The sequence below is a fragment of the Rhinolophus sinicus genome, linkage group LG06, assembly GCF_036562045.2.
Source record: "Rhinolophus sinicus isolate RSC01 linkage group LG06, ASM3656204v1, whole genome shotgun sequence".
NCBI lineage: Eukaryota > Metazoa > Chordata > Mammalia > Chiroptera > Rhinolophidae > Rhinolophus > Rhinolophus sinicus.
The window spans coordinates 28,096,835-28,118,422 of NC_133756.1; the positions used below are offsets into that span (position 1 = coordinate 28,096,835).

Consider the following 21,588-nt stretch of genomic DNA (forward strand, 5'->3'; position numbering starts at 1 on the left):
CCATCTCTCAGGAATCTGTTAGATGGCTGTAACTGATCTGGTGATGATTCTGGTAGTGCTCATGGGGAGTATTCTGGGGAATATTAGACCTGAAGGACTTCTGACACCACCTTGCCCAGAGGGTGACAAGTGACTTGCCCAGTGACCCTCAGTGAGGTTTTGGTAGAGAAAGAAACCGTTGCTTGATTTACTAGGTAAACCCTCCCAGATAACATTTACAGAAAACAGGAGAGTGGGACCAGTGGTGGCTATTTCAGCAACTGCGAGAGCCAGCTCAAGGCGCTATCTGAGCTCAGGTTGCTCTTGATTACTCCCCATTACTGCCTCAGATACACCTTTCCTCGTGCCCATATCCCTTACTGCTGTCACCTTCCAGGTAGGTGGGTCTCTCCACTTCAGATACTTGGGCCCGTGTCCCTTCTCCTTATATCCTTAGCATAACAGAAAGGACACCAGGGATAGGGGTTTGAATGAGATTGTACTAAAGACAGGGAACGTGGGGGACACGCTTGCCTCTTTCCTGATAGATTGTCATCATCAGAGGAGTTGGGCTTATGTAAGGACCCCTGTAGGGTAATTCCCCATCTCACAATAACCTGATGGGATAGTCAAGCCAGAGACACAAACATATAGCAGCTGCGGGGGGTGGGCTGGGCGGCCTTTTTTTTCTTTTCTTTTAACAGCTTACTCCTTTTTCTCTTCCTCCTGGATCCTGCCTGTGTTTATTTCCCACAGATTGCTCTCCCTTTACACAAGAGGGCGCTGGAGCCCATGTTACCGGGCTCTCAGAGGGATGGAGACTAGGATGCAGAGAAAGGAAATAAGCAATCTGGGTGTGTTCCAGATGATGGCACTAGTCCTGCCAGCTCCAGGTTCAGGTACTCTGTATATACCTCTATATGCAGGGACTCTTAGGGAGGGTCTAAATTCCGTGTGGACACCCAGAAGCTCGGGGTCCTGGGCCCACCTTTGAGAAAGGCATTGGCCAGTTTGGGGGGTATCCTCCAGAATGCGACCAAATGCGAACCAGGCTGTATGAGAGCTAGCTGAGGGACCCAGGGCCTTTTCGTTTGGAGAAAAGAAGATTGGGGAGTGATGGGAGCTGGCTCTGCATTTCTGAAAAGCGTTTGTTTGGAAGAGAGACTAGGCTCATTTTATATGGATTTAGTAGTGGAACTGGTATATCTGAAAAATATTTATCAAGAAAAAGGTCTCAGCTGAATATACGAAGAACTCTGTGTGTGTGGAAGGCAGCATGGTTTAAGCAGTAAGAGTGTGGGTTGTGGAGGAAGACCCAGGTTCACCCTCTGGCCTGCCCTCACTAGCTCTATGACTTGGATAAATCACATAACCTCTCTTAGCCTCAGTCCTCTTATCTGCAAAATGGGGTTAATGATGTCTGCCTTACAGGGTTTTGTGAAAGTCAATAATTTGAATAAAGTGCTCACACAGTGCCTGGCATTTTTATTTATTTATTTATTTTTTGAGAGCTCAATTTGCAAAAATTGGAGTAGCTGACCTTGAATGCTTATTCTGTGGAAGGCATTGTACCATCTCCCATCAATTATCTTTAAGCATCCAAACAACCCTATGAGGTGAGCATTCTTACTCTGATTTTACAAAAGAGGCAAGCAGGGAACAGAGAGAGTAAGAGATTTGCCCAAGTTCTCAAGCCTCGAAAGTTGGAGCACTGCAATCCTAAGCCAGGTCTGTCTGTCTTCAGAGCTGTACTCCTGCCAGGACACCATGCTGCCTGCTTGTGTCAATGTGGGGTCTTCACCCAGAGGGCCCCAGGGTCCGGCACGCTGTTGGCGGGTTTATCTATCACACACAATGACGCAGGGGCACATATGTTGTTCTGGCAAAGACAAGGCGCATTTTCCAGTGTGGGTAGAAGCAGTGGATGAATAATACAGGGAGAGGGAGCAACAGAAGGGGCAAGAGGAGGCCAGAGCTGCATCAATTCCCCTGCCCCCAACAAGGGCAGCAGAAGGTGCAGCTGGCGGGACCCCAGAGTGGAGCCGCCAGCCCAATCATCTTGCCGCTGGGTTTTGCACAGCTTTCCTTCTCCATTCTTTCTCATTTTTGACACTTGTGATTATTACCAATCCTGGTGGTGCTGACGCACGGGAGTGCAATGGTTACCATGGCATACTTAATAGCGAGAGCAGATGTTTGGCAGGCTAGCTCCATGCATTCTAAATACACAAGGCGAAAGTCGGTGGAGGGCGTAATTGATTTGCTGACTGCAATGGGAAGCCAGCCCGTGCCCGCGCTGGGCCAGGGCACCTTACCACATACTTTCTCTAACACAGCACATGGTCACATCATGAGCTGACCCCTTGTAGGCCCCTCTGCTCTCACATGTTATCAGTTCCCACCTGCTCTCTCCTCTTTGGCTTTATTCAACACCTGCAGCCTCCCACACAAGCAAGGGGCCTTCGCACCAGCTGTGACCTTACTCCGGAACCCCATCCTTCGTCGTGTGGGTAATGCCCACACATCCCTCAGTTCGCAGCTTGGACCTCACACTCTAGCAAGCTTTTGTGAAGTCTGAGTTGGCAGGACCACTCTGTGTCTACCCTTTCACAGAATTTACTGTTGTGCTGTAATTGCTTTCTTAATCATTTATCTTCCCAATAGAAGGCATGTTTCTTGAGTGCAAGAACCATGATATTTACAGGTATAATTTTGACTATAATTTATATAAAAATTACATGAAATAAAATGTCCATCCTTTACTATTGGTATCACGTTTCTTGCAAACCACCCCACAAGTGGTCAGGACAGCAAGTGCTGAGGACCTTCCTCCAAGCAGGATTCTTATCTGCATACAAGGCATACATTTTGTATGTCTGAGCCTCTGCAGCATTCCCTTCATCAAGGAACTTGATGCCCTTCTCGCATTCATCTCTCCCTTTTCAAATCCGGTTCATTAATCAAGACAGCATTCAGCTGTCATGTAATCTCTGATATACCCTCCCCTAAGCAAATGCGATTGCATCTCAATAATAAAACCCTTCCCTAACACCCCCACTTCCACTGAACACTCAACCCCACAACATAACTGTTTGCATTTCTTTTGAAACCTTTGACTTTCCAAAATGCCAACAAGTGCAGTGGAGAGCCCAGGCTTTGGCCGTAGGCCCAAGTTCATGTCCTGAGTCTGCCATTTACTTGTTATGTATAACTTTGGACATGTTAAATGACCTCCCAGCTTCATTTCGTCCATTATTGAAATGAGTATAATTACATCTACTCTTCTGGGTAGCCGTGTGGATGAAATGAGATACTGAAGAAAAAATGTGTAGCCCAGTGCACAGAACACAGTAAGAACTCATTAAATGGTTGCTAGTATCAAGTCACTATTTATATATTTGCCTGATGCCACCAAGGAGACTGCATGCTCCTTGAGGTCAGTGCCATAATACCCTGCAGTGTGGTGCAAGCTCATGGCTCCTGTCATATACAACTGGGCAAGTGGGGGAAACTTACCTCCCCCCGCTGGCTCCACTTGCCTTTTCTGTAAATTGGGGTTATGAGATAATTGGGAGCATTACATTTTGAATGCCTTTTAAACTGTAAAGCTCAAAAACGATCTGAATCAACTTAAAGGGGCTAGCAGGAGAGGACACGCACAGAGCAAAGGTATGTCCAATGTCTGTTTCACTCTGAAGATGCTGAGGCGAGTTTCCTGTTCATTATTGCCCTGGTGACATGAGTGTTTTGTATTCACCTCACCCATGAGTTCTGGACCAGGTAGAGAAAGAGGCAGAGAAGGGAGATATGTGTGTGTGTGTGTGTGTGTGTGTGTGTGTGTGTGTGTGTGTGTTTTGGAGAGGAGAATTGCAGACCGAGGATTTTCCAGGGACAGAACAACTGATAATTTACCTGGAGAAAAAAAAGACACTTTGGTTTTGACATTATTTTGAAATAATTACAACTCATTGTAAAGAAACTACCAGTTTTGTGACTGTGACCAAGATATCAAATCACTAAAGAAGCATAAGAAAGTTTTTACCAAATAGTTTGATGGACAGTATTGAAAAAAGTGAACATTTGTGAAGGTCACTGAGCTAACCCCCGCTGGGTGGGAATGGTAGTATTGAGGGGTTCTTTTCATTTCAGTTCCACCAAAGTGTTTGTAGCCCTTTTTTTTCCCTATCATAATGAAAATTTGTGATCTAAAAACACTCTGTTTCAGAAGAAATATAACTGTATCTCATTTCAAACTATAAAGTGGATTTTTTTTAATATCACATTTTCAACAGTTACAATTTCAACCTCTTTTGGAAAATTCCAGGGGACGTAATCCCTCCCCACTGTCTCAATGCTCCCATGATTCTGTGCTTATGAACATGAACCTCAGGCAATTTCCAGTGCGATATGGGCTAGAGTTAGCATGTTCCCTCTCCTTCACTTGAGTTAGTCATGTGAGAGCTGTGAATGAAGTGTTTGGGTTATTGCCCCTTTGTACTTTAAGGACACCTCTGGATCTCAGGATAAGATGATCGCCCCACACAGCTCTGAGATCTGGAGAACTGGATTCTAAATCCAGATTTGTCAGTAACTTGTAACACGGAGAACGTATTTCCTCCATTCTGGGCCTCAAGCTTCTCATCTGGAGAACACCAGGGCTGGACCCCATCCTTTTCTATGACTATTCGGGTGATTGTATGGTTTGTCTTCATTAGTCTGTTGATAGGATGAATTGCATTGATTGTTTTTTTATTGTTGAACCAGCCTTGCATTGCCAAGATAAACCTCACTTGGTATTATGCTTTTAACGTATTGTTGGATTTGATTTGCTAGTATTTTGTTAAGGATTTTTGAGTTTATGTTCATGAGGGATATGGGTCTGTAGATTTCTTTGTTTGTGATATCTTTGGGTTTGGTATCTGGATAATTTCAAAAATGAATTGGACAGTGTTCCCTCCTCTTCTATATTCTGGAAGAATTTGTGTAGAATTGATATTATTGCTTGCTTAAATGTTTGGTAGAATTTTCAGCTAGACTCTGTCATTTTAAAGGTTTTCATATTCTAGGCAACCCCAGTATAAGGGAGTGTCCATCCTGGGGAATTTGGAAGGGGTGAACGACCTCAGGCCCGGTAGAAGCTCCTTGTGACTAGAGAAATAGGGAAACCCCTCCAAACCACACACGGAGGGCTCCTCTTCCCCGATCACTTCTAGTGTTATTTCAGCAACTTGCAGGCCACAGTTTTCCAAGAATCATTTTGAGTCTTTGAGAGACAGTGTGAAATAGTGAAAGTAGCTCAAATCCTTGACTCTAGCACATACCAGTCAAGTGACCTCAGCCCACATTCCTGAACCTCTAAAAGCCTCAGTTCCTGCATCTGTAACTGGGCATGGTGAATTTTAGCTCACAAAGCTGTTGGTAGGATTGAAAACACATAAAAATGTCCAGCATAGCAGGTTTTCAATGAACACTGGCCTTCTTTCTGAGGCTTCTTCCTGAAATAGGAACACCCTGTCTCATTTTACTTAGGCCATGGGACCCATCTGAGTAAAAAGCCTGTTTGCTCACATCTGACTCTGGGATAGTTTTTCTGAAGGGAGTTAGAAATGCAAAGACAGAGCTTTTTTTTTTTTTTTTTTTTTTTTTTCCATCTGTTCAACAAGACGAATGAGTTTACCTTGAAAACAGTCACATTACAAAGTGATTGCTGGATGGGAACGATTTGTTATAATGCTCCAATTCCGCTGCTTCCTTCCCAGTGGAGAGAATGCCCTCTTCAGTGACTGAGGCTCCAGAGCATTGCTTCCTAATGGGACCTGGAGAACAGGCAGCTATTCAAATTCTAACTAGAGCCTAGAAAGATGGTTCTTTTTGATTGAAAAAAAAGTCGTGAGTCAGCTGCTTAGGAAAATGCCTTGCTGATGATATTAGTACATAGAAGCAATTTCATCAGTCTGGGAAGCACATTTTCAAGAGGCAAGATTGGCAGGGCAGAAAGGACAGAATATTAATGAAGCTGTCAGAGGGAATGATGGTGCTATTTCAATTCTGGGCAACGGAGGGAGCTGTTGTCTCCCAATCTTGAAATAGAGATTTGGCAGGAAGGTGACTATCATGGAGTTTGGAAGAAACTTCCTTTCTTGTGGGGTGTTGTAGAGTTGCATGATTTACTGAGTAACATTGCATTTGATTGGCTCTTAGACTTCACTAGGAAAAACCAGACGTGCAAAGGATGGTTAGTTACAGTCTTAGCTTACACTCTGCATAGAACTTGATACGTGCCAGGCACTGTTCTAAGATATAGATATAGATATAGATATAGATATAGATATAGATATAGATATAGATATAGATATAGATATAGATATAGATATAGATATCTATCTATCTATCTTTCTATCTACCTACCGGGTGTGCCAGTATACACATTTTAAGAGATGGTATCTATGCTCAAGCAGTAGTTCGCCATAATCAGAAGTGTCTGGATGCTGATGGTAACCACTTTGAGCACCTCTTATAATTGCAGAAGTCAAACGTGACTTATATTCATTTTTTGTTTTTGGTATTATCAAGTATTACAATTTTAATAGTTTTCTTAAAATGTGTATACATTCTTTTGGCTACATATATATATATATATATATATATATATATATATATATATATAAATATATATATATGTGTATATAGATATACATATATGTGTGTATATGTATACATATACATATACATATACATATACACACACACACACACACATACATACATACATACAGAGGGAGCCAAAAAAATGTATACACATTTTAAGAAATGAAAAAAACTATTAAAATTGTAATTCTCAACATATACCAATAACAAAAGATGAATACAAGTCATATGTATGCTTTTTCTTGGCACCCCTGGTATATAAATATATATATCGTGTACTGGACAATCAGCTCTAAAGTGTGTTTTGGAGCAAAAATTAATATAATGCCCGGTTTTATTTTACTATAATATAAGACCAGGTCTATATAATATAATACAATACAATAAAATACCAGATTTTATATTAATTTTTGCTCCAAAAGATGCATTAGAGCTGATGGTCTGGCTAGGTCCTATTTTTGGGGAAACATGGTGTGTGTGTATATATATATATATATATACACATATATATATTCATTAAATTCTCACAACTGTGCCCATTTTGGAGATGAAGAAACTAAGGTACAGTGACGTTAAGTGATTTCCTGAAGGTCACACAGCTAATAATTGTACTCTTAAACATCATTAGGAAAATGCCTTGTTAATAATATTTATACTTTTGATACCATTCTATATGGTAAGTACATTTTATTACCATTATTTTATTAGTGGAGCATCTGAGGCAGAGAGAGAGAGAGAGAGAGAGAGAGAGAGAGAGAGAGAGAGAGAGAGAGAAAGAGAGAGAGAATGGACTTTGCAAACTTTGGGTCTGAAGTGTTCTGAAGACATTTTCAATTCTAATATTCTAGGCTTCATATGATTGGCTAATAACACAGAGAAAGTATTGGAGAGCAAGACTCAGTCCAAAGTCTGGCTCCACGTCCAGTGCTTTATACTGCTATACTATTTCCTGCACACCTCCCTCCTCTGTGCCCAGTTCTGTGAGGATGAGAGGTCAAGAGATGCAAACGCCTAGTCTCTGAGCTGCCGGTGCCCTGAGCTACACTGACTTCTCTCTACTTGAGATTCTCGGCCACTGGACCTGCAAACATGGGGTGCAATTTTAGCTCTCTTACTCGGCAGCCTAGTGACATTGACGCTGTGTCTCTCTTATCAATCTGCAGAAGTGTGCTTTTAGGAGGCAGGGCTGAAGGACAGAAGAAACAGAAATGCCATGTTCATCCCTGGACGAGAGAGGGAGAAGGCAAGTCCTTGCTCCTCTGAGGCTTGCTTTTAGTAAAACAGGTATTTGGACCAAATAACCTCAAAGGTCCTTAGGGCTGACATGCTAAGAAATAAGCTTAGGTAAAACCTCAAATCCATTATTAAATTTTGATCTGATGACAGGGAACCTCAATCCAAAGGAATGACTCTAAGGCAAGGTTCTATTGACATTTTGGGCTGGATACTTCCTTGTTGTGGGGGGCTGTCCTGTGAATTGTAGGATGTTTAGTAGCATCTCTGGCCTCTGCTCACTAGATGCCGGTAACACCACAATCTCCTTGAGTTGTGACGACCAAATAAAACCTCTAATTGTGGGAATGCACATACTGTGGTAGACCAGTAGGACAGATGCTTTAGGTGGATGATGATGATGATGATGATAAAAAACATTGTTCACTGACTGTTATGTCCCAGGCCCTGTTGTACACAAATATATGCTCACTTCCTCTTCACAACCACCCTGTGGGTTTGATATTGTTAACTCTATTTTATAGAAGAGGAAACTGAGGCTCAGAGAAATTAAATAACTTGATAAATTTCACACTAAGCTCATTAGCAGTGAGCTGAGACTTCCATGCTTACACCTTCTGTTCTCTTCAAGGTAGTCTAGATAGCAGAAGTCAATGTGTGTGTCGGAGCCTGGCATCAGCCTATGGACTGTTTGCCTATCGTCTGTGATGAAGTAAATTAACTACATCACTAAGCACAGCATTTAGTTCCACTAATATTTTTTGTGTAGCCAGAGTGTCTCAAAGAAGAAAGCAACACATAGATTTATACACTGACACAAGCTCCTTATCTTGTTGCAGATAAGCATTTTGTTGCAAGCAGGAACAGAAATGAAAATGTCATCTAATGTACCACAGAACTTTACCATTGACTGATTGTCCTTCCTTCTGTATTCTGACACGCTTCTTATAGATGTGCCTTTGGAAGCTCCCACTGTGCACAGAATTTTGTTCTAGGTCTGCCTGAGAAAAAGCAGAGGTCTGGTTAGACTGGGCTTTCTGGACCTCAAGTCAACTGAAGATTTTGATGGGATTACAAGTGTGACAGTTACAAAAGAGCAGAGGAGACCAATCTGGTCTAGGGGTAGTGGAACCTTCTCTCTTTTTCTGCCATTTTGAGGCTTACCGAAGAGGCAACATAAGATAGACTGTCACTTTCCAGTTGAGGAGACCAAGGCTGAGACAATTCAGTGATTTGTCCCTGCCATTCTGAAGTTGGAATTCAAAATATGAGTCCAAGTTTTCAAACTCATAAGCCACCGTTCTCTCTAAAACAGGACTGTGTTCTGATCATATCAATGAGTGGCTCTCTTCCTCTATCATTGTATGGATGGACCTAAAAATGGATTACTTTTACTTCCTGGGTACTCTTTTATTAAATATGACATAGCTTTGAAAGAAACAAAATCTCAATGCTTTGGTCAATGTACTTTTCATCTAAAAAGCACAGTGCTCTTTTGAATCTCTGGTGTTGTGGAAAGAACCAGAGTTTTGGAATCAGTCTTAGCTTTCATATTTACAAATTACATGATCTTAGGCAGGTTTTTAAGCCCCTCTGACCCTCAGTTCCCTCATCTGTCAGATGGACATAATCACATCTACCTTTTGGGTTGTTGCAATGGTCAAATTATGTGTATACAGTGCCGAGAAGGATGTCACGTGCGTGGTGGGAGCTAAGTCAATGTGACTTTTCTCTCCATCTTTGATTCTAACACGTGCTTTTTGATCCTCTTCCAGATCTCTAAAACTGTCTCCTAACATAGTAACTAATAACACTGCAAACTAATCTTGATCACTAATGCACAATCCATCTGGGAGAAAGTCATTCCTTCCTAAATCAGGACTAATCAACGGGGCCTTAAGATCCAGCTCTGTCCTACCACGCGCTTGTAAGAACAGATGGAAAATGGGCTGGGCAGATGGAAAAACTCCATTCTCCAACAGGAATTATTTATTTGTGAAGTTGGAACCACTTGGAATGAATATTTTGAATTAGGAGGATGAAATATTGTAAGATTCACAACAGAGCCATGAAATTAACTAATGCACTGCGACTGCAAGTGTCACCGTGAGGCAGGGAGTAGGAATAATAATGGGGCTTTTAAAAAATGGTCCAAACACATAAATTATTTACTCGTGTGTGCGTCAGCGTCAGCGACTCCCTCGAAGCTGTTCTGCTGATGGCATTATCCCTTATGCCCTTCCTGAGAAGCGCCGTGCTCTTTGCAAGGTCCTTTGTTTTCGCAGAGAGGTGATTATAGAACACGAACATTGTCACATCCTTGCCGCCATCTTATGAGACCTGTTTAGTTCCACACCTTATATCCAGCCTTCATGATGACCCTGCAAAGGAGGTACTTTAAAGCTTACTTAACAGATCAAAACCTGAAATTCAATGATGTTAAGTAGCTTACCCAAGTCACACAATAGTCTGTCAGAGTTTTTTTCTTACCTCTATTCTTGCGTCTCAGAACTTTCCCCCAAATGGCCCTCAACAATCAAAATATTCATCTAATCACATCAGTCCTTCACCCTCTGTATGGAGTCTTAGCAGGGCACTGAGCAGGGTCTTTCAGATCTGACCCTACCTTCTCCTGCTTCCTTCACTTTTTCCTAGAGCACCATGCTTCAGGGGTATGGAAGCGTAATTCACAGTCTCCAGAATAGATACTGGCTTCAAGTTTCAGGCACTTTGCTCATCTGGCTTGGCCTACCCAAAATCTCAGCCCCACCACCCAAGCACCCCACTCCCACTCCCATTTTGGCTGATTGCTTCTCCTCTGTCAGGCTTCAGCTCAGTCAAAAATATTGTAGGAAACCTTCCTTGACAACAGCGCAGCACCAACAGTCAGGCTGAGCTGTGTGCCCCTCTCTCGGCTGAGTACTTCTGGCTTTCTTCTCACATAGCACTCACACTCTGTTGTACTCAACAGCTTTAGTATCTGTCTTCACTAAGGGATTATGAGTCCTGCTTTGCTCATCTCTGTATTCCCAGTACCCCGCACAGCTCCCAACATAGTTAGGTGTTTGTGTTTGTTGAACTGATAAGTAAGTAAATGAATGCGTGGATGGATAAGAATGACAAGTACTTTCTGCTAACTACATACCCTAGCATGTCGGTGATACTCATGATGGCCTCAGAAAAAAATTAACTAAGTCATCCATATAGGAATTAGTCACTAATACCTCCTCAGGGAGCCAGAAAGGGCTGAGGGAAACCACGGTGTTGGCTGAGCGGCCTTCTCAGAGTGAGTGACCTGGGAGAGGGGTAGACAGGAGTGGACATGCCTGTTCTGACCCGCTAAGTGCCAGAGAGGGAAGCTACCAACTGTGCAATTCCAGGCAAGACTCAGTATTTGAAGGAAATTCAAGTTAGTCAGTGGTATTTAGACAAGACCATTATCTAGGAAGTTTAGAAACATCTTAGGAAACCCATTCAAACTGTTTACTGAAGCCTGACCATAGTACGTACTCAGTAAATACTTCTAAATAAAAAAGAGGTAACTATACAGGGCTGAGCTCCTTTCTTCCCTCCCTAGACACAAGCGACCCAGGGTAATTAGAAGCTCCAGAAAAAAAGCAACCCGGGCCTTCAGCGGCCCATGCAAACAGTCAAGGGTGGGTTGGAGCTGGGAAGGGCTGTGTTGAAGTCATGTCTCTAGCATTCCTTTGCTGAGCCTCTGAACTTCCGATCTTTATTCATAAAGCAAAAATAATTCACACCTTTGAAGCCTGTCATGAGTGGCAGGTAAGATCAGAGAACCGTGCTCACAGCATGTGTCCAACACTGAGTGTTCTCTTCCCCTTCCCTTGCGTTCAATGCACCTTGGTGCAAGGCAGCAGGGAACAGATCCCAAGCTGCACAGGTTGTGTGGGAACACAGTTCCTTGTACCCTGCCCGTCTGGCTCTCAGGATGTGGCAGACCTGCTACTGACATCTGGATGAAAAGCCAGGATGGAGTAGGACTGACAGGCCTGGGAAGGGATGGCCACTGAGTACCATGCTGAGGGCAGGCAGGGCTTCACCTGTTTCCAACTCCGCCTGTACCTTTAGCAAAGTCACAGATCTTTTCTGACTCTCAACATCCTCATCTGCAAAACAGTCACCGTGCTTCTCCTGTCTCACACTACACCTGGCCTGGTTTGTGTGTTGTTCTGAGCATAGAGGGGATACATGGAAACATGCCCTAGACAGTGCATCACAGTTGACCCAGCCAGAAATCAATTCCTCTAAGAGGTGGGGGAATAATGAGCCCCAAATGCTCCTTCCAGAGGCAGAATATAGATTGAATCTCAGAACTCCCACTGTGCACAGAATTGTTCTAGGTCTGCCTGAGAAATAGCAGGGGTCTGGTTAGACTGGGCTTTCTGGACCTCAAGTGAACTGAAGATATTGATGTGATTACAAGTGTGACAGTTACAAAAGAGCAGGGGAGACCAATCTGGTCTAGGAGTAGTGGAACCTTCTCTCTCTTTTTCTGCCATCGGGATAAGGTGGCCAAGACATGGCAACCTCTCAGATGCTTCATGGCCTAAATATTCTGTCATTCATAGTATCCTATGCTTGGAAGAAATCACTCATCTTTCCCATCATGGACACATTTTTATCCACCTTTACTGTTTGTGAGGACAGAAAGCTACTAACTTTACATAGTAGTCCACTTCATTGTTCATCAGTTCAAATTGTTAGTATGTCCTTTCTCAGGTTGAACAAAAATTGACCTCCTTATAACTCCCCATTCCCCCCCCACTCTTGAACCTAAAGAGGAGCAGAATATGTCTCCTACCTGCCTTTCTTTTCTCTTCACTCTCCCACATGCTGAATATGAGGGTAGATGGTGCCATGGCTGAGTAAGGAGTCGGACTAACCTGTTTAAGGTGAGTCCTGCGGGGTATTCTAAGGTTGAGATAGTTTATTTGGGATGAGCTGTTTACTCAGGGTTACCCTCATATGAATTTAAAAATGGAGGGTGTAGGTCAGGGTTTGGGTTAAGGAGAGTTTTATATGGTAAGAGACATATGATTTTGACTTTACAGAATGAAAAGAAATTCAACAATTAAAAATAAGTGAAAAGGGCATTGCAAGAAGATCAGTTCCCATCCTTTGAGGTGAGGGCACTGGAAGGTTCTATGAAGTTGCTCACCAATTTCAAGGGAGAGTCACACTTTCAGTTGTTGGCAACAATTCATCATTAAATAGGGGATTAGATTTGCAGTGTTGTGAACGTCAGTGATAATGTCCTGCTTATCTGAGGCTGCTCTCAGTTAAGCTGGAGTATGGAGTCCTGTGCTCAATACTCTTTGGAAGATAGCATCCATGATGAGGAAAAAGATCCCAAATTCTGGCTTATAGAGGTAAGGGAAAAGTCTATACAACCTAGGGTGTGTGTGTATGTGTGTGTGTTGGGGAGGAGAGGATGGCAAATCTTGATAAAATGTCAAGTGGAAAAGAGATTAGATGTGGCTTGTATATGCTCTTTCCTTTCCTGGAAAGAGCAACTCTCACTTATCTGGAAAAATCCAACTACACATCCCAGGGTAAGCACAATTGTTTTCTTCAGGAAGCTCTCATTAATCCATTCAAGTGAAGACATTTACTTCCCCTGTTATGGCCTCCTTATTCCCAGGGCAAATCTAAGAACATACACTTGTCACACACAATTATTTATTTACTTGCTATTATGGGTTGAACTGTATACCCATATAAAATATACATTGGAGCCCTAAACTCCGGTACCTCAAAATATGACTTTATCTGGAACTAAGGTTTTACAGAGGTAATCAAGCTAAAATGAGGTCATTATGGTGCTTTCTAATTTACTATGACTGGTGTCCTTATAAAATAGGGGAATTTGGGCACAGAGACAGACATACACACAAGGAGAATGCCATGCAAAGATAGAGGCAGAGATCTGGATGATGCATCTACAAGCCAAGGAACACCAAACACTGCCAGCAAACCCCATGAAGCTGGGGAAGAGGCATTGAAAGGATTGTCCTCACAGCCCAACGAATCAACCATGCAGACACCTTGATTTTGGACTTCTAGTCTCCAGAACTATGAGGCAATACATTTCTGTTGTTTAAACTATCCAGTTTGTAGTACTTGATTACAGCACTCCTAGCAAACTAGTACACTCGCTTACATATCTGTTCCTCCAATTTCCTCCCCCTTCTGAGCCCCTTCTCCAACTTCAGTCAGCTCTAGAGGAGAGAAACAAAGTTTCCTTCCTTCCTTCCTTCCTTCCTTCCTTCCTTCCTTCCTTCCTTCCTTCCTTCCTTCCTCTTTCTCCACTGTCTCTTTCTCCTCCCTCCCTCCCTTCCCCTGCCTTGCCCCCTCTCTTGTTCTTTCTATCTCTGATGCCCACGATGACCAAGCATGGGGTCAGTGCACTCATTGCTGAAATGATTGATCAAACTTTGTATTTTCTTTGGCCACAAGGAAGGGTAGAAAACTGGATTAAAAGAGAGACCAATTTTAGAAGAGCTGGAGCTGTCTTGAGATTAAAAGATGACAAGTAGTGGGTTCCACATCTCTGAACCTGTTCAAACATAGAGAGGCTAAAGGAAACTCTGCTTAGGGTTGGTTCTATGAGAATGTTGAGAAATAGCTTTGCTGGTTGAAATCTTCCAGGGATTGGCCTGTTGATCAGTACTTTGGAATTCCTGTGAGACAGAATCTGGGTGGTGGTCCCCGAATGCAACTGTCAAAGATTGTGTGGGAGAGTGGGATATGTGTTTTGCGCAAAGGCTTGGTACAAGGCGCCAATTGCTTTCCATCAGATAAGTCTTTGTCAGAGATCAATCTGCTTGTGAATTTCTCTGGAATCCATTCCCAGCAGTGCCATCTGTTCACGATTGTCCTACCATCTGACCATTTACCCTCCATCAATGACCCTCTCCTGGGCACACCCACTGCCAGTTAAGAGTCCACCCATTGTCCAACCTGGATAAACTGAGTCTGAAGAGAGATTGGGCAGGAGAGAGGGGAGGAAGAGGGAGACCCTCCAGCATGTTGGCATTCAGAGGCCAAACCTCACACAAAACTTGAGGACAGAGCATGTGGCCAAGCCAGAGCCATATTGTGCCCCAGGCAGTCTGATGGCTCAACAAATAATATTGATGCCTTTTGTTTGGAAACTCTTTGTGGAGGCTTCCCATTTCCCAACAAGCCAAGCTAAATGCTGGGCCTCCCCCAAGCCACTCTGCCTTTTGCACAGTCCCTCGGCCAACTGTGCAGGCAGATGAGGGGCCCTGAATGCTAATGAGGGGAACGGCTGGCATTCCTGAGGCACCCCAGCTCTGGGAACCCCGCCTTTGTTGCTAAGGAGCATTGGAACTGTAACTGAAAAGCTCTAACAAGAGGGGGGAGCGAGGAGAGGGAGAGAAGAAAGGCTAGCATTTGTTTTCAGAGCTTCACAGTTCTCCAGCCAGCTCCAAAGCTGTCCAATTTCTGATCCCAATTAGAATATCAAACCCCGTTATTGTTTCTCTTAACGATCTTGGGAAATTCCTCTGAAGAGTCAGTGAACACTTAGCAAACTCTCTGGACAGCTTGATCTGTACAGTTGTGCTTTTCTTATATGAAGAGACCACGCCAAGCGTCTTGAAAACACCCTTTATTCCAGTCCCCAGAAGGCAGTGATGAAGCTGGGAGAACCAGAAGAGAGTAAAAAGGTGCTGAGTTTTCAAAATATTCATGTGAGGGCTCCATTCAACAGGCATTTTCCAGGTGCCCACTTGGTGTTGAATCTGGGCTCCGTGATGGGGACAAAGATGAGGAAGACCTGGGTCCTTGCTTGGAGTGACCTTGAAAGTTACTGGGGGAGACTTATGCACATAGTAAAGAGAATTCTGTGGGCTATTTGCTCCAGCTGACCTGGTGGGCACTAGTGAAGTATGCACTGGATTCTAACCCCATGTCGTCACCCATGAGCTGTAAGTCCTTAGGCAAGTCCATTTACTATCCTGAGCCTTAGTTTCTCAACTGTACAATGGGCATGGAATGCCAACCTGGCTGGGTTACAGTGAAGAGTAAGCACAGGTGAGAGAATGGGGAGCATCAATGTGGGGGATATGGTCTCTGGTCTCCAGGATCCCACTATTTACCGAGCCAACTGTTGATTTAAAAGGTGTCTGTACCTGGAAAAGGCACTTGATGATTTGGCCCATTGAATGGGGTAAACCAAAATACCAGGTAAGAATAAAGGAGTAAGCCAGTTTCCTCTAATGGAGCATGTCTATGTGCCAGGTATAGTATTTGCAAGCAGTGTCTACTTCAATGTGAGTGGCTCGAAGGGGAAGGTAGTGAATTGCCGGGTATCACACATCTGGGAAGAAGTCTGCTGCTGGTGAGGTCCAGCCTCTGGCATGCCTTCAGTGCTCTTTCCATACTTAGAGGCTGAAGGTTTTAGAAAGTTGGGAAAGACACAGCTGACACCGAGTCTCTCCAGGGCATACTAGAGATTAACCAGCCCACTGCACACAGACACCCATTTAGAAAGGTTTGGCTAGAGAAAGCTGGTCAAGATCACAGACACCAGACATCCTCTGCCCAGTGTTTGTTAGAAATTCACAATGGCACAGCCACAGTGAGTATACAAAACATCACTGACCTGGGAAAAAAGAGAGAAAAGTAACAGATTTTTCATAAGCAAACCATGGAGAAGTCCTAGGATAGAGGTCATAAGATTCCGAAGCACCGTGACCGCAGAGCATTTTCCTGTTTGTGTCCAGTGGTTGCATTGTTAGCTTGATAGCTAAGCTTTTCTCTATGACTTAAGCTGAATTTTCATTCTTTTAAGGTTTACTCAGAGAAAAACTAATGAGTATTTACTTCTGCAATGTGCAAGTCTTGCAAGCACACACATACACATATATACACACCACACACACACACACAATCCTGGCGTAAAGCAGTGGAGGATTCTAGAGAAGAGATAGCCCAAGAGCAAAGACCGCTTGGCTCTAGAAGGCAGCTACATTTCAAAATTTATTTTTGCTGCCTCAGTAACCTTACCTCCACATGCCATCTCACACAGACTGTTGTTCAAGCTTCCTGATGCTCAGCAGTGGAGGGAAGGGACATAAGAAAGGTCCATTTCCACTACATGCAAGTAGTTGTCCAAATGCCATGCCTTTCAGTATGTGTAACACTCTTCTGTAAAGATACAACTACTCCTATTTTACAGATGAAAACACTGACGCTCAGGGAGATTAAACAACTTGCCAAGGCTACCACCTACTTACTAGCCAAAGCTGGATTTTGGCTAGTTTTAATGTCTGTTCATTTCCTACTCTCTGTTGAAGTGTAGGTTACGTGGGGTGGGGGGAGGGGCAGTGAGTGTGGATCCAGATTTGGCCATGTCTGCCCACTGTAAAAGTATTCACTCAGTCAACACTACAAAAGCATCGGGCATGCACGCCCTGTAGTCACATCGCTCTGAGTCAGTGGAGTCTCCTCCAGTTTGTTTGCCTTCATGGGTGTGGGGACTGTCATTGATCAGGAGCTCCACTAGATGCTGGACAGAAAGCATTGAGCAAGGTAAGATCATTGCCCTTTAAGTGTAATAACCTCAGCTTCGTGATTAAGGCGCCCTGTCACCCCAACGTCTTTTCCCATCCACTTCCCCACATACAGGTAGGGTACACCTGGCCCTTAAGTATCATGTAACCAGTGTTTTCCAGAATGCCCTAGCTCTCCAGCCAATTATCCATAGGCACAACACAGCAGCTTTCTTACTTTTCACTTCCCCGTTTCCTGACCTGTGAAATGGAACTGTGAAAACTGCCTATTGTGTTGTCAACGTCGGATGAAACAAAATATGTCAATTCTTGGCCCATGGTAGTTCTCAGCGCATGCTCAATTGTTTGATCTAACATTCTAATTATCCTCATTTGGTATTTTTTTAGCATGAGAAAGCCATGTCTATTTGCTTACCTCCCTGACCTAAAGAGTAGCTAGCAGGACCAAAGATTCTAGAACATTGAGAAGTGATCAGTCTTCCTCAAGAGGCATTTTTCTGGATTATAAAAACCAGAGTAGGTTAAACCAGAAGGACCCTAGAGATCCTTTATGTTAGTGGATCCAAATTGTTTTGTTCTTAATGTTTTGTTCCAAAGATTTTCTGAGGCACTCCACTCCATAAAATGGATAAAAGAGGGTGCTCGGAGAATTTTCTGTTTGCTTTTTCCCTTGAACCTAACTCCTTCATGCTGTCCCCACACAGATTTGGAAATCAGGATTCAGGTCACTCAGCAGTAATGATGGTACTGGGAACACATTTGTATTTGAAGCTCTGAACCAGCGTTCTTTCAATGAGCTCATGCTACCTGTGTGTTGCAATGTGTGTGTGAGTGTGTGCTGTGTGGGAGGTGTAAACCTGGGGAGGAATGTGATGGATAGAAGAACTACGGGAACTGGTGGCATTTTGCCCAATTTTCCTGCCAGAGGAGCAAAGAAGATGCTACCTATTTCCAGAATCCTTTGTCTAGTTCTTGTCTAGTACTTGTGATAGAAGTACTTCTATCGAGTACTCTTGGAAAATATCCCTGGAGACAGTGTAACATCATCTTGTTCTGTGCTAGGGAAAATCCTGGACTTGTTCAGAAAACCTCACTTGGCATTCTACTTTGACTTAGTATTAAGATAATATATTGCTAATACTTTTATTTTTCTTACAGTGTGGAAATCCTTCCCAGAATAGTGACTAGAGGAAGAGCTGACTGACTTTCCAAAAACGATGTATTTAGGTCTATTATGTGACAAGCATTTTGGGGAGTTGACAACAACTAGTGTGGTTTTTACTATACGGAATTGCACAGTTTGCAAAAACACAGTTTGATCAGCAATGTAGAAAACTATGCATTATTAATAATAAGCTTTATTAGAATAGAAGAGGATTTTAAGAAATTGGTTCTTGCCACCTCAGAAGAGAAACCCTTGTTTTTCTGGGATCACACTGAGCTGCCGATGAGCAAGCTTCACAGCCAGAAATCAAGTCCAAGTCCAAAGTGTCTACAATAGCTGCATCAGCCTCCACTCTGACAGTGCCTCCACCGCTACACTCAGGCTGGGGAGAAACACGTGTCTGGGTAAAAAGAGAGATAAAGGAAACATCTGTTCTCACAATATGGGCTTGTTATCATAGCTCCTTTAAGTACCGGAGCGCTGGCTCCAAGAGCATATTTTTTCCCGAACGAAATCTCTTCAAGGCCTGGTCGATTTTCCGAGGGCTCAGGGACAGGTTGTAAATGAGATTGTAGTTGTGAATGAGGCGTTTGGCTCGTTCCTTCTCCAGGACTCCTGTGATTAGGTCGGATGAGTGGGAAATTTTTAAAAGAAGATGGAGAAAATAAAAAAGAGAAAAAAATTAATAAGCTTGAATGACTTCAGAGTAAACATGAAATGCTAATATTTTGAAACTTTAAGCTTCTTAAAAATCAAGTGACATCCTAAAAAGGTATTTCTAGTCCAGCTATGTATCATATATGTCAGGAGGAATTTGAGGGTGACTTTGGGGAGAGGAAGTGGGGGACCAATAAAATCCATAGTTAGATTCTGAAGCAATTTAAGCTTGATTTTTATAGTCATAAAATTTTAAAAGCCAATTTTTGAAACAGGTGGGGTACCTGCTAAAAGTAATTTCCTATTGTTCTGGTTTACTTCTATCTGAGATGTATCCAAACATATTCCTAAACATGCAGTATTCAAACAGCACAGTTCTGAGTATTTCTGGAAATGTATTTACTGTGTGAGTCCCTCCTGCTTGTTGTATAACCACAGGCAAATCAGGTAACTTCTTGTGGCTCAGAGTCTGAATCTCTATAATAGAGATGGTATTGCTTATCATCGCAAGATGTACTCTGGTAGTCACATGTTACCATGTGTTTTTCCACAGGAAGATTAGGTAGATTTTGATAGTTACGGAAAATAATTTAAGTGTAGAACATGGAATCAGCCAAGATAAAAAACTCATTCACAAGCCCCTAATTGTGAACTTACATATGTAAGATACTATGCTTGGGAATATAGAGGATTTAGAGAACGATCTGTTACCTCAGGAAGCTCCCCATCCAGTTGGGGCAATAAAATGTGCAAAATGTAACAGCAATAACAATAATGACTGATCTATATCTATATCTATATCTATATCTATATCTATATCTATATCTATATCTATATCTATATCTATATATATATCTATATCTATATCTATATCTATATCTATATATCTATCTATATCTATATCTATATGTAAATTTTACCATGTTTCAGGCACCCATGTAAGCCTTTTACCAATATTAACTCATTCAATCCTCATGACAATCCATTTTACAGAGTGAAAAACTGAGGCAAGGAGATGGTAAGTCACTTGCCCAAGGTTGTTTGAGTCTACGCATTAAATCACTCCACTAGATTATAGAATGAGGGGGAAGAAATTGTTTCAAGTTGGGCTCATGTTGTTTCCTAAATATGTTCCTTGATTGTGAAGATCTATGCTACAGATGTCAATGAAAATATTTTAAATATCTTTTATAGGGATGAAAGCTACATCCCTTGCATGTTGTTTCTCTACTCTCCTATACTTATGCAGACTGTAATAATGGTTGTAAAATTCTTTCTCCGAGTCCAGAGGCAGTCCCCTGGTCTCTTGCAGAAAGCCACTTCCAGCCCATGAAAGTTTAGTCTAGTGAATACCTGTCATCTCTGTTCAAGCTACCAAGTACTGTTTATATTTGAATATGCAAGTTAAGCGAGAATGCTTCCCTCTGAACTCTCCTCTAATAGGCTACACACAGGTGAGGTCCTAATGTGATTTATTCCATTCACTTCTATTCTGTCCTGTATAGTCCTAAACTATGCCTAGTCCTATCCTATCCCAATTTGTTTGTTGTCTTCTGTGTAGGCTTATTGTCTGTCTTTCCTATGAGCATGTTGGTCCTTTTCTCTGCAGAAATCTCTTTGAGTTGGTCAATTGCATCTTTCTAGATCTTTGGGTTAGGTCACTTTTCTTGGTCTGGCCTGGGTTTGACCCCTCAAGACATCTCCTAAACTGCCTCTGGAAATATAAGTCATGGGCTTTGGAATAAGTGTCTGACTGGGAAAGTTATTTTAACTTTTTGAACCTCAGTTTCTTCAACTTTAAAATAGGGATAATTGAATTGTATGAAAACCAATAAAATCGTAGGTGCTTAGCAAAATGCCCAGAACTAGCAAGTACCGTTAATGCAGGGATTATTATAGGATAATGGTAATAATAATATCATCAACATTATTTAAAATATAGAAAAGTGTATTTTAATTAGATAAATTATTAAAATACCAGGGGTGCCAAAAAATGTATACAAGTGGACACTGTGGTCAGCGTTGCTCAAGCAGTAGTTCGCCGTAATCATAAGTGTCTGGACGCTGATGGTAACCACTTTGAGCACCTCTTCTAATTGCAGAAGTCAAACGTACCTTGTATTCACCTTTTGTTATTGGTATATATTGAGTATTACAATTTTAATACAGTTTTCCTTTCTTAAAATGTGTGTACTTTTTTTGGCACCCTCTGTATATAAATTAATTTATATTTTAATTAAAAATTAAAAGTAATGTTAAAAAACATCTAGGAATCACCACTGGTGTGTGTGGGGTGGGGGGGATATTTTCTATTTTCTAAGCTTTACCATTGGTAGGGGATTC

The 21,588-nt window shown here is 42.4% G+C and overlaps 1 protein-coding gene across 2 annotated transcripts in view; it reads right to left on the reverse strand.

Annotated features, from left to right (window-relative positions):
* Positions 1–18,777: 18,777 nt before the first annotated feature.
* LG06H1orf87 (linkage group 06 C1orf87 homolog) overlaps positions 18,778–21,588 on the reverse strand; it is a 68,139-nt gene continuing 65,328 nt past the window's right edge. For both annotated transcript variants that reach the window (XM_074334801.1, XM_074334802.1), the window contains exon 12: positions 18,778–19,203. In XM_074334801.1, the coding sequence (XP_074190902.1) occupies positions 19,043–19,203 (161 nt within the window). In that variant the 3' untranslated portion in view covers positions 18,778–19,042. The remainder of the gene's footprint in view (positions 19,204–21,588) is intronic.